The sequence below is a fragment of the Pipra filicauda genome, unplaced genomic scaffold, assembly GCF_003945595.2.
Source record: "Pipra filicauda isolate LSUMZ 115617 unplaced genomic scaffold, ASM394559v2 scaffold752_size109752_pilon, whole genome shotgun sequence".
NCBI classification, from domain to species: domain Eukaryota; kingdom Metazoa; phylum Chordata; class Aves; order Passeriformes; family Pipridae; genus Pipra; species Pipra filicauda.
Window position 1 is genome coordinate 44218 of NW_024104923.1, and position 15957 is coordinate 60174.

Below are 15957 nucleotides of genomic sequence, written 5' to 3' on the forward strand. Positions count from 1 at the left end.
ATGACATCAAACTTAAATGAGATGCTTCTGTTTACCCAGCCTAGATATATCCCAATACTGCATCACATTAGTACCAAGAAAGTTTATGAAAAAGGAACTCATTAGGGGTATTAATGAAATTATCACACTATTAAGGGAATTATGTCATGTGCTTGTCATTTATATGCATCCAATGAATAGAGGAAGTAAGTGGTCGAATTTTAACCAAAAATACTTAAGACAATTAATTAAGAACCACTTCTAGGAATGAAAAATAGACAGGACAACAATAATTACTTCCAAACTAAAGTATTTTTTTTTTTAAAGAGAAACTTCAGACAAAACTGATTTACAAAACAGAAGCTGATCATTATACTACACAAGCACAAATTACAACTTTTAGACATTGCTTTATAGAACCGTAATCATTGATCTAATTTGGCTTTGGACAGTTTTCCAAGAATAACTATGAATTAGTAAAAAACATAAGAAACATGCTCTACCTGAGGCCCGATAAACACTCTATATTTATTATCAGGGCTGTCTCCTCCAATTAAGAAGGAGTTGGGTCCTATCTGCTGCAGCAGGTACAGCCTGGCTCGCATGACTTTGTTGACACGACGATTTGTTTCCTCAGGGCTGTATGGAGAGAAGCCATCTGGAGATGGGGCTCGTCGTGGTGGTGTTATCCGTCCACTCTGAAACTACACAAGTGGTTCTGTCATAAGCATTCATAGGACAAAAGTATGTTTAATTAGGTGTGGGTTATTTATTTATTTCACCCCTGTCAAATGACATGGAACAGGAGTCCCAAAAACCTGAAACTACTACAATCTGCTCAGACTGTATAACTTTAAAACGATTACTTTTTGTCCATGCCCAAAACTCGAAAGCAGAAGAAAAACTGAAATGCTGTATCTGAAACTTGTCTGACACTACAACAGGAGTCTTTTAAATTGCTTCTATTTTGACATCTTCATTGGTTGCCTTACCATATTACTACTGAATTATCAAGTGTAATTCAATCTGAAGATAATCAGGACTTATGACTCAATACAGGAAATTATTATATAATGTTATAAAATCATAACATTATTAATGAGAAGTGCTATGACTAGAGTTTACAAAAGGGATTATACGTTCAATGACGACCAAAAGTTTAAGAAAACTTCAAAGAAAAGAAAAAAAGATACAGCTTTCTCTCTTTTGCATAATAAGAGCAACTTTTAGCTGAGGATACTTTTGTGGTTTTTTTTTAATTGATCAAAAATTCAATGGCCCAAACCTTTTAAGAAAATTGCTTTCATTTAAGTTATTCACACTTCTAACATTATGAGATGCATTAATGGTTCCATGCAATATCGAATCTTCAGCTTTTATTTATATCCCCTGAATTTCATATCAGGTTGAAAGTAATAACTGATTCAGTGTCCATCAGTTAAGTAAAATATAACCTGGATTTCTAACGTTTTTAAGGTGAAAGGCTAATATAAAACAAATAAAAACAAGCATGTAAAAATGGATCAAAGACTAAATAAGATAGTATGAGTAGTTTTTTTTTTTTTTTAACCTTTCAGTTTCTCTTGTCAAGAGGAAAGGACCAGCATTGCAGTGCTGTAACTTGTTGTATATGTCTCTAGTTCACAGTTAAAATATATACTGCCATTCCTGACATTGGAAATACTTGTTTAGAACAACAGGACAACTGGATTTTATTCTTAATCTAATTGCCCTGTGAATTTGTAGGCAAGTCAACTGAAGCGTAACTGTTTGATGAGCATTTTCTACAAGGTAATGCATTAGATATTATTCTTTAAAATATTATACTCTTCTTAAATTAAGCCAGTTACTATTGCTCAAAACATTCTATTCCAGATCTTCTCAAATGCAGTGATAGCTATTTTAGACTTCTAGCAATGCACGTGTCTAAGTCTTCCCTAATCTGTACAAAAAGATCAAAAATAGAGGATCACAAACAGCATACCAGTAATACTTTTCTGCAGGAATCTTAATCTTGTCAGCAATCCTATCCCTCAGTGGAATATACCTGCCTGGTGAACTGACATGTAGGAAAAAACTGACCATACAGAGAAAAAGGAAGTACTAGCACCTCTTCACGTTAATCAAGCTAAGCAAACATAGGTGTTTCATGACTATATTTCTTCATTTATGTCCTAGAAATAAAAAATGAAAGCAGGACTAAATGAAGAACAAAATGCACCCTTAAGAATAGACAATAAAATTCCACACATGAGAAACATCACATCAGATATGTTTTGTGTATGTCACTCAAGCAATATCCTGCTATAACCTCTTTGTATCAGCATCTTGCTCTACAGAGGGAGGACCAACTGCCCCTATAAGCAAGAGATTGTAGAATATAGTAAAATTAAAAATTACATCACAGCTTGCAACTTACAGGCACTGGAGATACCCTTTTTCTTCTAACACCTGGTGACTCAGATTTAACTGTCCTAGCAGATGATGAAGAGGAGCTGCTAGGAGAAGGACTACGTCTTCCTTTCTGTGTAGGTGAAGAAGCAGTGCTTTGTCCTTCAGACTGAGGTTCTAGACAGAGTTTGTTCATTTCTGATCCATCTGTTTTCCCAGGGATAGGTTTCACGACCTTGTGGGAATTAAACCACGTGTTAGAATTAAAAATTGGTAATTTTACACTAAAGCAAAACAAATTAATCAAAACTAAGCCATTATATAGATATCCAAAGTTTGCATATTCCTTGGGTCCTACTCTTAATGTCTAATAGGGGTTGTCTTATTGATTTACATGCAACACAAAAGCAAGAACCCTTCTTTCTGTCCATTTGTGCCACTTATGTTAGTTGTGGCACCAACTGATTTGATTCTCCAATTACTTCTATAATTGTCATTCGAGATAGTTCAAAGGACAGCAGTTTCCCCATATGGACAGTAGAAACTAAAAGAATTTCTTTCTACAGGCACTGTGTGCTTATTAAAAGCTGTAATATTGGATCCATCCACTACATACAGAACCAGCTGAGAAAAACTAGGGCTACTATTTCTACAGCACAACACTTAGTGCAAAGTAAAAATTTTAAACTTAGAGGCAAGCCAGCAAAACCAGGTTGTGCTATGTCCTGTAAAAACCACACCAACATTTTCTGTCTGCCATACAAGTAAAATAGCTGTACCACACCTGGTATCTGAGCTAATCACTGCGCACAGCGCTGCACGACATCGACAGACACACGTGCTTAAGTAAAGGGAGTACATACACTTCCAATACAGTGCTTTGTTGCATGAACACTTAAATTTTGACATTGAGGATTGGAGTATTTCAACACAACTTTCATTTGTCTGTCTGTCAGACCCACATTAACACATAAGAAGAGTAAGGTCCTGGCAATTGAATTAAAAACAGTCACACTGAGCAGATTCACTTTTAGTTCTACATTTATTGATGTTTCAGAGGCTTGACTCAAAACTAGAAGGAAGCTCAAAGTAACACTTGAGATAAACAGAGCAGACTCTACTAGAAAGTTCCAGAGGTCTCTTTGATTGAGATAAAAACTGAAAGGGGCTTTCCCTGCTCAGGGTATGTGTAGGAAGAGACATCTAGAATTAGTGCCTAGTTATTATTAAAGTGAATGGGATAGAAGAGAAGTATAAAGAGCAATGAAAGCCTTTTTTCCCCTCCTACCAATTACTGTAATGCTTCTTTGCTGGGAAGTCAGAATGCAAATATTGTATCTACGGACAAGTTAAAGTTACCAGCTACTAGTGCTTGAAAACATTTAAAATGTAAATTACAGTAATTGAGCATCTGGAGCATCAAATGTATTAAAACACCCAGAAACCTCAAGGGAAGTGGGCTGAGCAGAGAAACAATTTCAAGCCATGCATTAACACAGATGTATTTAAATTTTTTCAAGTAAAAATTGTTTGGTATTATTTGACCCTTTGAGGTATTGGTTTTTTCGTGCACTTGTAAGTATTTTCAATGTTATTTCTCATGACAGAACCAAGAGAACCAGCTTATTTCTGTTCTAGAAAAGCTGCCCCCAAACACTTGTTTACTGCATCTGATGCTCTTAGCTTTAAATTAGCACTACCATCAATTGGTACATGGGAGTCACATCAGCCAATGCAACTACATTTATAGGTAAGTAGTGGCTATTAATCAACCAGCATTATGCTGAATAGAATTGTAACTATGCTTAAAAATTTTGGGGTTTGATCTATCTGCATTTCTTAAAACCGCTTCCAAGCCATTTATGCTAAATGAAGGCTAACAGAATACTCCGTCATCCAAAGTTTAGCAGAGTTGAGACCGGGCTGAAGGAATAGCTCAGTTTGGGTTTTATTTTTGTTGCTGGCTTTAGCAAGTTTCTACCTAACGGACAGGAGCTATTTTGGTTGTTGCCGTTAGAGGGCAGTATTGCCGCAGCAGTACGCGACAGTACCCAAAGCAGCAGCACAGCGATAACATCTTTGCCTAAAAACAAAGCTCAACGAACGCGTACAATCTCAGAAAATCACCCACGGTTTCCTATTAAACACCTCATAAACAACGGGCAGGACGACCATAATTAAGAGTAGGAAAAATTTTAAGAAAAAGAGGTTTCTAACAGAAACAATTTTAAGGGATTTTTGTTTGTAATAGTTGTTCCCCTTTCACCAGTGCCACTTACCACGGGGCCTCTTCTGCTCCTTCTTTCTAGCCATTCATGCTTCCAGGCTGGCATACACGTTGCTTTGAGTTTCTCTCTGATCATGCGCTCTTCTGGGCGGTCATCTATCTTCTGCAACCCCCTGAGGGTATCTTTATTCTCCATGTCACGACTACAGCAAAGAAAAAAAAAAAGTCATAACCACAATTAATTTTAGTTAAAGTGTAATGCCACAGCATTCTTAAACTTTGTGCCACCCTATTCTCCCTCTCCCTACAACGCAGCTGCTAAAACATTATTTCCAACAGACCAACAAGCCTTTTAAGCTAATTTGTTATTCTCCCATTTGAACCATACCTGTTTAGGGGGATATTTGTTTAAAATGTGTGTACTGCTCGTAACATTGAACACCCAATAAAAAGGAAGATCTTGACAAATATAAAACCAATACAAAAATTACTCTATGTCATGTCGTTCACCAGTGGTTTCACAAGTGCTGCAATGGTTCATGCATTCCTTGGCAATTCAAAGCTTGCAATCTCTTATTTTAATACAATTTACAAAATGAATCTAAATTAATGGTGAAAATTTTCCATCTTAATAGGATAAACAAGATTGAAACTATGTACATAGTGCCTCTTCCTATGTATCAACTCTTCTCAGAAAAGAGAACCTGTAAACTAACACACAGTAAGTATCACAGAATCACAGAATGGCTTGAGTTGGAAGGGACCTTAAAGATGATCTAATTCCAAACCCCCTGCTGCAGGCAGGGACACCTTTCCAGGTTGCTCACAGCCCCATCCAACCTGGCCTAAAATATATTTAAACTAGACATAGAGGTCACGAAATTCAGGGTAGTGGCCTTGACAGTTGCTTTCTGAGTGACTGATGACTCAAGAACTATTGAAGTTGGTTAAAATAATAGCAAATTTTATAGCATGTTTGTATCTGTAAAATAAAATTAAATCCATTTGGACTTTTACTTTTTGATCTACAGCAAACTAGTGGCATGTGATTCCTGACAATAACAAAAAAGCAAAAAGTATTGTCAGACACTGAAAAACAAATACGGACAGTCTGGAAGATTTCCTGATTCTGCTGAGCTATCTGCTAAATCACCAAGAAAACCACATTCTTAAGCAGCAGCACATGATCCCCACCCATCTTAATGAGGCTAGTGCTCTTTAAAAATAAGCAAGCTTGGTTAAGCCAACTGTCAGAATGAGATTTTATTACAAAAGTAAGATCACAAAGTGGAAGACAGAGCTATGTAATAATTTAGCTATAACCGCTGCTGTCTTGCATGAAGTCTCAGCTTTTAAAACATTTAACTATGAAGTCACAACTGCATTTATGTACTGTATGATGACCTACAACGTATTCCCTGTAACATTCATTGTAATACAACGACATTAAAATTACAATTCCCATCTTCAGCAGCAATGTATTACTAGGGTCATTTATAGCAAATCCGTACTTAAAAAAAAAAAAATGAAGTTTTTGCTGGTCAAAAGGACATTGCTCCCCTTATTTTTTTTTCTCTCATTGTAAAGACAAAGGAAACAAAGGATTCTGAGGCAGGAAATAATTCTTCCTGTCCAGTGCTGAAATGTAATACGCAAACGGATACTGTAAACAAAATATATTTTCTTTCAAGCAGCCTATAATCTAAACCTACTGTTAATAAGTGATTTTGGATATGTAGAACTGTGTCTAGTGATTAAAGACTTAAAAATGTTTATAAATAGAAACAAATCCACCTAAGAATGAATGTTTTTTCAGAGGTTAAGCATTAATGCTTAATTCTAAATCTAATGCAAGTCACATAAGAATCATTTTTGTCCCAGCATTGAATTCCATACCATTACCTTCTAGAAACAGAGACAAACACTAGTGATAATTCTTGAAAAGCAAAGATATAGCAGCAGGTAGAGTCCAAATGAAGAACGTGCCTGAAAGTTTCAAATACAGAAGAAGCCACTGTGTAAAAACAGTCAACTTTACATTTTTTCCTCAGTCAAAAAAATCTGTTTAAAGACAAAAAAATCTTTGATAAGCACAGCACGGCTTTAAAATAGGTGCAAGTTAAAATATTGTTAATCTGGTGTTTTATATTAGTTATTCCATGGCATGAACCATCTCAGTTGCATGAATACTTTGTATACTAGACAGAAAACTCCACCTCAGCAGTGAAAGAATGACACAGTATTTCATTTGTTCATATAATCATGATTAACTTCCCAACTGATATAAAAAAAGTCTTTTAGAGGCCCTTGGACTTGAATTCATGAACAATGTAATACAACAGTGGAGGCTTCATAATCTCTGCCTCTTCTTTAAAAAGGAGAAGCAGCTATCTTCCTCTCATGTGACAGCTAAACCAACCTATTCTAGCTTGCACAAAGAACTCTTGTGCTTTCTCTCCATGCAGGTGGGAAAGACCAACCGAGTCTGAAAGCTTTTGTTTACTAAACCACAGTTATCTTATGCAGAATTTAAGTATTGTATATATTTACAGAACATGACTTCTGAAGCGATCAAAACAATTTGGATTTTAACTCAAGGCTTGGCTAAAATATTCATTAAATAACTCTTGTCTGCTGGGTCTGTGGAAAAAATAATTTTCCCGTGCCTGTATAAAACTCCTGCATACTGCAGAAAACCCTTCACTTAGTGAGGGGGTTTAATTAAACCTGTAGGGTTTAATTAATATTTTTTATTTTATTTCATCTATAGCAAACTCCTTCATCTATTCCAGACAAGCTTTCCTACATGGCACTGTGCTAGGCTGCCAGTCTCCATATCACTGTACCACAGCACAAAACAAAAATATGACATCCAAAGCATATTCCACCAAGAACTTGATCCTGCAAGGTACAGAGAATTCTGATCTTCATACAGCAGCACCTATTCATGAGTCCAAGGTAGCCACGAATAGTCAAGGTAGTACTTAAGTGAGCAGGTGAAAAACAAGCCTCAGAGAACATGCTAGCTTGGGCCATGGGGCCTGACCTTTCTCAATAGCTCACCCCCTGCTTCATCAGGAAGCCAGGATGTTGCTCTTAAATGTTTCACCTTCTCATGAATCAGGCAAAAAAATAAAAGGCTTTGGTTTTTTGTTTCTGATAATTTTTAACATTTAAAATTTGCCCCTGTAAGGCAACACTAAGGATCTTCTGAATTCTTTGCATTAGTAGTTTTAAACAAACAGACATCAGCTGCTGCCAAGAAATTCCAAAGAAATGCATCTAAACTGTAGTTCTAAAGTACAGAGCAAGATCAACAGTGTGATGAATACTGGTTTTTAATGCATAAGCTAAGTGGTCTGCACATTAATAATTGCTTTACTCACTTTGGATTATTTGCTTCATGAACTATAAAACTAAATACAATAAGATTAGTGTGCTGCATGGAAACAATCTACTGCAACATCCTGTGCAACAGAGAAGGCAAAACATCCTTTGTTTCTGTGTCTTAATTTTGAAGACTTGCAAACAGTAATTAAATAGTCAGATATATTAACAACTTGTTTTCTATGGATCAATGACTCAGTATTTTAAAAACAAGGTATGTAGTAGACATGCTACTTTAGCAAGTGATAGTGAAATACACAAGCAAATCTTTACTTCTAATAGCTCAGTGATTTAAATACTAATTCTCTGCAAGTATTTTTCTTACAAAGGGTACATAGTGGTATATGAAAGCTGAATTGTAGCTCCAGTTCCTTTTCCTGTGCTTCTCAACAGTTAGATGTCTTGGCTTCTCTGCTATCTTACTTGGAGAGAAAAAGATCTCATTTTGAGGATCTTAAGCAAAAATTAAGAATATTGAAACCCTGCAAAATGCAACCCAGGCCTCAACAGATCCCAAGAACACTGGTCTAGTTGGCCAGCCAGGAGGCGTGCAAGGAGCAGTGCTCAGTGTGGGGAGCAGGGACAGAAGAGTTAGCCATTCACTGAATTGAGGAGGTCAGCTATTAGTGTTTAGATAACTTCTTGCCACTTACAGTTCCAGTAGTGCTCTTTTGCCATTAAGTTCTCCTAATGCTATCAAGATCAGTAAAAAGAATCAGATCAGGATGGACAAGGCACAGTCTGTTCTCCTGTAAGTCTCTCATTCTTCTCCTGCTGATTCACTACTGCTGGCATTTATCATCTATCCATTTGTGCCCATGCTAAGAAAGCAAAAGACCAGATATGGCACATCTTATTAAAATGAAAAACTACCAGAAAACTTTCCTAACCTGGTACTGCCACTTAACAGCACTGAACACACTACTTCCTAGAGACCTATGTATCTGGCTCCTTAAAATAGAGACTTAAGCAGAAAAGTTGTAACTATGAAAGTGAGTTCTAATATTCTGCTAGAGAAGACATACCTTGAAGACTGGTATGTCAAAAGGTGCAGTTGTCAAAGAGAACATTTCACTGCTAACAGGACAATATTCACAACCAAAGCTCTAACTCCACGAATGAACCATCCCCTTCAGCAGAACCTCACAGGGCCTGGTCAAGAAGGATCATCCTTCCTGTGAGACGACTCCTACAAAACAAGCCAAGAAACAACAGCCTCTGTTTGCAACAGATGCTTGTTACAAGGCTAATGAAATGGGCTGCTCTTTCCTGTATATTTTCTAAGCTATCGGATATATGACACAAGTATTACAAAAAGCTCCTGTGGCTCTCTAATTTTCCATCATTATTTAGTCTCCCAATAGCAATCCAGATGCATCAAGGTATATGCATACTGTGGTGTTTTCAACATGTAAAAAACAGTAGTTACATTACATGATCTCAGACCTTTCACTTTCATACTGAATGCTTTCCAGAGAAAATGGTATTTTATCTCTCAAAACCTAAAAGCTTCTACCATTACTGAGCAGAATTTCTAGAAATTACAGAAGGTAGATAACTTACGTTGATGCATGAGACCCAAAGCTAGTAACAATTGTGCAGCTTAATTATTTTCATAATCTTATGTGTTTTGACTAAAATAACTGAAGTGTGATAATACAGCTTATACCAAGGTTCATAATTCATTACTGTATGACAAAGTTCAGTATCCCAATAGAGGGCAGATCCCAGTACGCCCAATTCCTGTTACATCAGCTGTGAAGAGAATATGTAAATTCTGCACCATCACAGTGTAACATACTACTGGGCCTTTCTCCAAGAACAGCAGTAATGTCATTAAAAACACTGGAATACAAGTGCTCACTGACAGTCAACTACATGATTAGTTCATCTGCAACAGGTTATAGGATCTCAAGGACAGGTTTTAGAAGGAGATTCTTTTCCCTCAGTTTAGCCCACTAGAGCCCTCCTCTGGCTCTTGCTGAAGTGTTAAAGACCAAGTGTTTACTTGTTATATATCACATAAGTCATCTCCCCTTTAAACAGAACCAAATTCTTTACTTCTTGTATGAAGCTGAATCTCTTAGGCACCAAACTGATCTGTCCCTTCAGATTCTTCAAGCCTGTCCCATCCCAAAACAGGAGTATGAGGTGAAGTGTGATTGGCCAAGACATAAAGGATCGAGTCAGAGCATATATGGTCTTTGGTGATGTAAAACTCTGAAGCCATTACAAGAAAGATAGGATTAAAAACAGGATAAACCCCAAAACAGAATTCCTAAACCACGGTTGTCATTGGAGATTATTTTTATAATAATATTTTTATAATTTTAATGTCCATTTATCAGGTATATGAGAACATTCATACTCTTTCAAGCGTCTGTCCTACTTTTAAAGATTAAATTGCTTATTATATATTGGATGACTCTCAGAGCAGAGTAAAACATCTCCAGACATAATGCACGGGATAAAGACTTTCTTAGCCAATTTAACTCCCCTGTCCTCCACACAGAAGAACATCAGGTATTTTATAAAAAAAAAAAAAAAATATGCTTTGAGTCAGCTTCAGATCATAGGGATCATAGGGAGGAGCAGATAAACTTGCATACTACATTCTCCACCTCCAACTGGAATGGTGGAAATAAGATAGCATGCAAACAAGTGACTTGGACAGGATGAGCTACACAGAATTTCAAAAGCTACAACTTATAAATAATTTTTGAAGCAGTTAAAAACAAGAAAGGGAATGTAGAATATTCTGACACTGGTCAAAATGGCAGAATTATCAGCAGATATCAAATGTTCCAAGATCATTGCTGGAAAGAAAATTTTAAACTTCTCTAAGCAAATATCATAAAAATAAGCAACAAAAGAAAGGAAATAAAAAACTTAAAGGCATATAAGTATGTTATTCCTAGCAAAGACACATAACATAATCTACACATTTTAAATCTTAATGACTGGTTAGTCAGTAAGTGTAAGGCAAATGGAGAACTAATCTGACACTATTCAAAACCACTAAGTCTTTAAATGATTTAAAGCTAAATTCAAAAAGCTATAAACCCCAAAAATCACTAGCCTTACAGAAGGAGACCAGAGATGCAGAAAGAAGTTTAAAAGGTTTGCTCTCTTCTGAAGAATGATTTGACTGATATGGTTTCATGATAACCATTATTCCTCTCCAGGGTTATACTTGTTTCTTACTGTACACTGCTTACAATTACAATCAACTGTTACTGTCATCTACTAGTTGTACTGAAGTAGCACTTAGGAACCATGAAGCAGGACTCCAGTATCCTAATCATCCCAATTTTTTTGTTGTTGTTTGTTTGCTTTTGGTTTTCTGTTTTGGTTTTTGTTCGTTGTTTTTGGTTTTGGTTGTTTGGTTTTATTCCTGTTGTTTTGTTATTTGGTATTAATTTTTTTTAAGTCTGTGCTCTAAGTTTTTTTCTTTTCTTTTCATATCTCTTGTCCATATATTTATCAATACGGATAATAATAAAATAATAATAATGGATTAATATCATTAATACGATATGATGTAGGAGCAATCTGCTATACTAAACAGGCACTTTTTCCCAAAGAGATATGTCTTACTCACTGACAGTCAGAGACTCATTTAAAGTATACCTGTCCTGTGAAGATTCATGCAGACATTTGCTCAAAAGACGAAGTGGACTAAGTGTTTCCACATATATTTCTGACTCTGGAATAAAAAGCTTTCCTAAGGTGCAGAAATAAAGTAAAAAATTAATTGCAAGCCTATTCTGAGTAACTGCTGGGTGAAGAAATACAACACTATAGCAACCCCAATTTGTGGTAGATCCATATTGAACAGCATGTTTTCTAGCAGCAGAAAGCCAAAGGTGAACTGGCTCTCACCATGAAGATCCAGACTCAGTCTCTTCAGTTCCTTAATGCTCACACAATGCTCCCCCAGGTACAGAGTGTGCTCTGTCTCCCTGAGCACCAAGAAGACTTTTTGGTGCTATCTGTCAGCTAATCTAGCTACAGGCCAAGCATACAGTAACTACACCCACTTTAACAATGGCAGCTGCTATTACAAATGCTTATTTTTGTAAGATAACAAGCTAGCACTGACAAAAAAATTACAGGAAAAGACATTCAAAACTTCTGCAAGCCAAAAAACTGCTCTCCCACATAGCCCAAAATGGCTATAGCTTCAGTAACTCCTATTTTGCCTTCCTTAAAATCTCTAGTATTAACGAGAAAATAAGTGCTGGAATCTTAATTGATGAGGAGGGGAGTGTTTAGTTAGATAATTTGAAAAAAAATTATTAAAAAACCCTTCTGTGTAGTTACCATACAGTAAGTTTTTCCATAATAACCGAATAGATCTGCAATGATAAAATAAGTATGACAATACAGGACAGCAAGTATACTCCTTAACAAAAATATACACTTTTTTCTTATCATCTTCAGTGTATTCCTGAGATTTTATTCTAAAACTTTGCTGCATTCGTATCTCACTATATACTTAAGTTTTTCATTTATAGTACTTCTTTAGAAATGTAGTTCTTGATACTAATTACAAATTACACACTGTCAGAGTAAAAATGCATTTAGGTCACATCCCTTTGATATGGGCCTGGATAAAGGAAAATGGGTATCTTCAGTATCTGCTTAAAAATTCACTTATAAACTGCAGACACATTCACATAGCAGCGTGAAAGTGTAACACAAGAGAAGCATCACTTTACAGGAGCTTCAGCTTGTCACCAGTGATTTGAAGGACACAGTGTTCCATGTAAACCAAATCTGACCAGAAAGCCTTTGCATTCAAGTTTCAGATTAATCATTTCCTCCCAAGCACAATATATTCTCCTGTGCATAAGCATCTGTGAATAACAGTTTCACAAATCATGGGCACTCTGCCATAAGAAGATAAAAATAACATTACCTATATCTAGAAAGATGCATCAGCATGAAATTATATAGGTAAGATATTACAATTAAACACACTGTATATGAAAAGGAATAGTCGGATTTCATCAAGACATACTGTGCAAGAGAAATTAGAAGCAGTATGAAGCATTTACAGAGTACCTGAGGGATGATGTAAGAATAAGAGCTATTGGGTCAGCTGGTAGTCTTCTTCCTATCTGTGAAACATGGAAGAGCACCAGTATTTAACATGAAGTGCTAAGGCTTACAGAGACACTGGTGGTGAATAAAGACGCTTTCATTATGTTCAGATTCCAGTCAGGACACTGACTTCCAGCAGACTACTCCCAAACTGTTGCAGATTTTGTGGGGCATCAAAAACTGGTATCTCTCTGCTCACTAAAACCCGTGTTCAGTATGTACAGCTCTCCACACCAGCTCTCTGCATCCCACTTGGACCACTGTCCGAGTTCTCTAAACCAATGGCTTCAGTAATTATTACAGAAAAAAAGGGGGCGGGGGAAGGGGAAAGAGGGGAAAGCAAACCTACACTTCCTGCAAAAAGTCCTCAGATAGCGTTCCCTTAGTTTGAATTCAAAGTGTTATGGGGGAAGCTGTTGGGTGGTGCCTTCACTTTTGCCTTTCAGCAGTGCACCAGAAAATGCTCTGGGCTACATGTAATTTCTTGTACTTATTTTTAAAATTAAACAGCAATTTTTGATTCAAGCATAGCACTTTTTAGTATTCCCATGCTTGCCAGCTTTAAGAAATATTTTCCTTCCACCATGATTGCATAGAGTGATTGTTTAGCAAAGATTCTTAAAATGCCATCCCTGTGCTGACTACATCGTCACACCACTTTCGACACTGAAAGCCCTTCTGTATCTAAGGCAGTACAAAAACATTAAAAGATATGACCAACAGGTCAACATAAACCACACTGTGGAACAAGCCCAAATCTACACTGACATTTACTCATCTCTCACTATTCCATTATTCAAACATTCTGGTACTTATATGGCAGTTGGGACAAATTGGTCTCTAACCTCATATAGGACTTTGAGACCACAAATACACTGAAAATAAGTAGTAATATTTTAAAACAAGTAACAAACTCTAGATCATGCCAACTGTATGTATGGTTGGCAGAACAATGCACAGTTTCTTACTGCTGATAAAAACCCTTTTGAAGAGGAATAAAGGAAAGTTTTCTAGAAATGAAGAGTTAATATTTCCCTGTCCTCTCTAATAAGCAGCACAACTGAGTAAGAGTAATTACTATTCATAACTACATTCTGAGATCTCTTCCCCAAGTTAGCTATATGGGTTTTAGCTGGGAAGGAGTTACAATAGTAACCTAAATTTTCATACATTATTGTTAAACAAAATCAGATTATCTAAATTTACCTTTTTTTTCTTTATTGATCCAAAAGAATCAAGGAAGAAGGAAAAAAGTTGTGAAAAATGTGGAACTTATAAACAGGAATAAGCACGGGCAATCACGGAACACAAGAATTGTGGACACATGAGGGAGTTCAAACAACTATAAAAAATTAAACTGAAACTGAAAAATCTCTAAAGCACTCATTTCAAAAGTTTTAACAGCAGCATGTAAGTAGCTTGCTTTATTACCATGAATAGGTATCAAATTAAAGTGACTTGTAAGAAAGATTGTTCATTTAATCCTAACCCACAAGCACAAAAAACCAAATTACCATTGCCTTAAAAGAAGTAGCCTTATATTGCTGAAGCTGTAAAATAAGTATGATTACAAATGAGCACATTTACTTTCTCATTGAGAAAACTACAGCATTGGTTAGAAGACAAGCACCAAAGCTATTTTCAGTAGGATACATGACAAGTCTACATATAAGATAATTATTTGGAGCACAGGAACACAGAGGTATATGCATACTTTAGGCAGAAGAGACATGTTTTTAAGACAAAGATCTTCCTCTTACATTATTAGATTACCTTAAAAAGGGAACTTAAGAAGCAGAGCAACAATGATGCACTTAAAGTTTGGCTTTATTTCAGACTTAGTTCAAATATTTAATAGGACAGTCATCAGAAATGTAATAAATATTTAGTACTTCACAAGTGCATGATGTCATATCCTTCTTTATAACTGTCCATTTAAACTTCTTACTTCATCAGAAATTGACTGTCAGCATTCAAGATTACCATTATGACCACTGATACCAACTTTTCTTTAGTCACATAAAACCCACAACTACTCAGACCATCTTTCAGGTAGCCAGTAAGGACGTCGGGGCCCATACAAGCTTTTCAATGAATAAAGTCAAAGCTGAACTGCAAGAAAAACTTCAAACCATGAACCAGCAACCAAGAAAAATTTGGTTAAGAATTGCCATGAAATTAATCCACACTAAAGGACCCTGAAAGGTATAGATAGGAAGCAGTTATTAACTGTGTGTGCAGTACTTACCCTCAAGCACTGCTGAGATAGCAGCCCTCAGTGAAGCCCATGGATTCAAAGAAAAAAAAAGACAGTAACACATAAGCGTGCTTTCAGATTTTTAAACTGCGCTCCCACATAGCCCAAAAGACAAACATTGTGTTTGTTCTGCAATACTATACACTAGGCTTTTGTGGACTACTTGTGTAAGCTCATCAAAGCAATCCTCAAACATCCACCTTCTGTCCACAGTTATGTTTGCTCCCTACAAATTAAGTCTGAAATTTAATGGAGCAATTTTCTGGAAATCTGACATTATCATTAAACTTCCACTTAGAAACCCAAAATAATAATAGAAAAAGCCAACTGCCGAAAACATGCTCAACTGGAAGCACTTCCTTATCCCAAGTATGATTTCTCTATGTCTCAGCATACTTCCCTTAAAAACCGCATGCCCAAGTGATACCATCCATTTGAAATGAGCAATATGAAATAAGGGAAAGTCTAATTATAAATATTTTGGTTTTATTCCTCTGCTTCCTAATTGTCACTGCCACCACCACCTGATTAAGAAGAACAATCCTTATTAGGACTTAGTATGATTAAGACAGCAGTGGAATTTAAAGCATTTCTGCATTTTATTTAAAAC

At 36.2% G+C, this 15957-nt stretch overlaps 1 protein-coding gene across 2 annotated transcripts in view; it reads right to left on the reverse strand.

Annotated features, from left to right (window-relative positions):
- Window positions 1–15957, reverse strand: part of MAP3K1 (mitogen-activated protein kinase kinase kinase 1) — a 57508-nt gene that overhangs the window by 19407 nt on the left and 22144 nt on the right. For both annotated transcript variants that reach the window (XR_005566577.1, XM_027718323.2), the window contains exons 2-4: window positions 4650–4800; window positions 2399–2605; window positions 483–683 (exon numbers count right to left, since the gene is read on the reverse strand). Coding sequence is in view for 1 of the 2 variants with exons in the window: in XM_027718323.2 (XP_027574124.2) it covers window positions 483–683; window positions 2399–2605; window positions 4650–4800 (559 nt within the window). In the remaining variant the exon portion in view is untranslated. The remainder of the gene's footprint in view (window positions 1–482; window positions 684–2398; window positions 2606–4649; window positions 4801–15957) is intronic.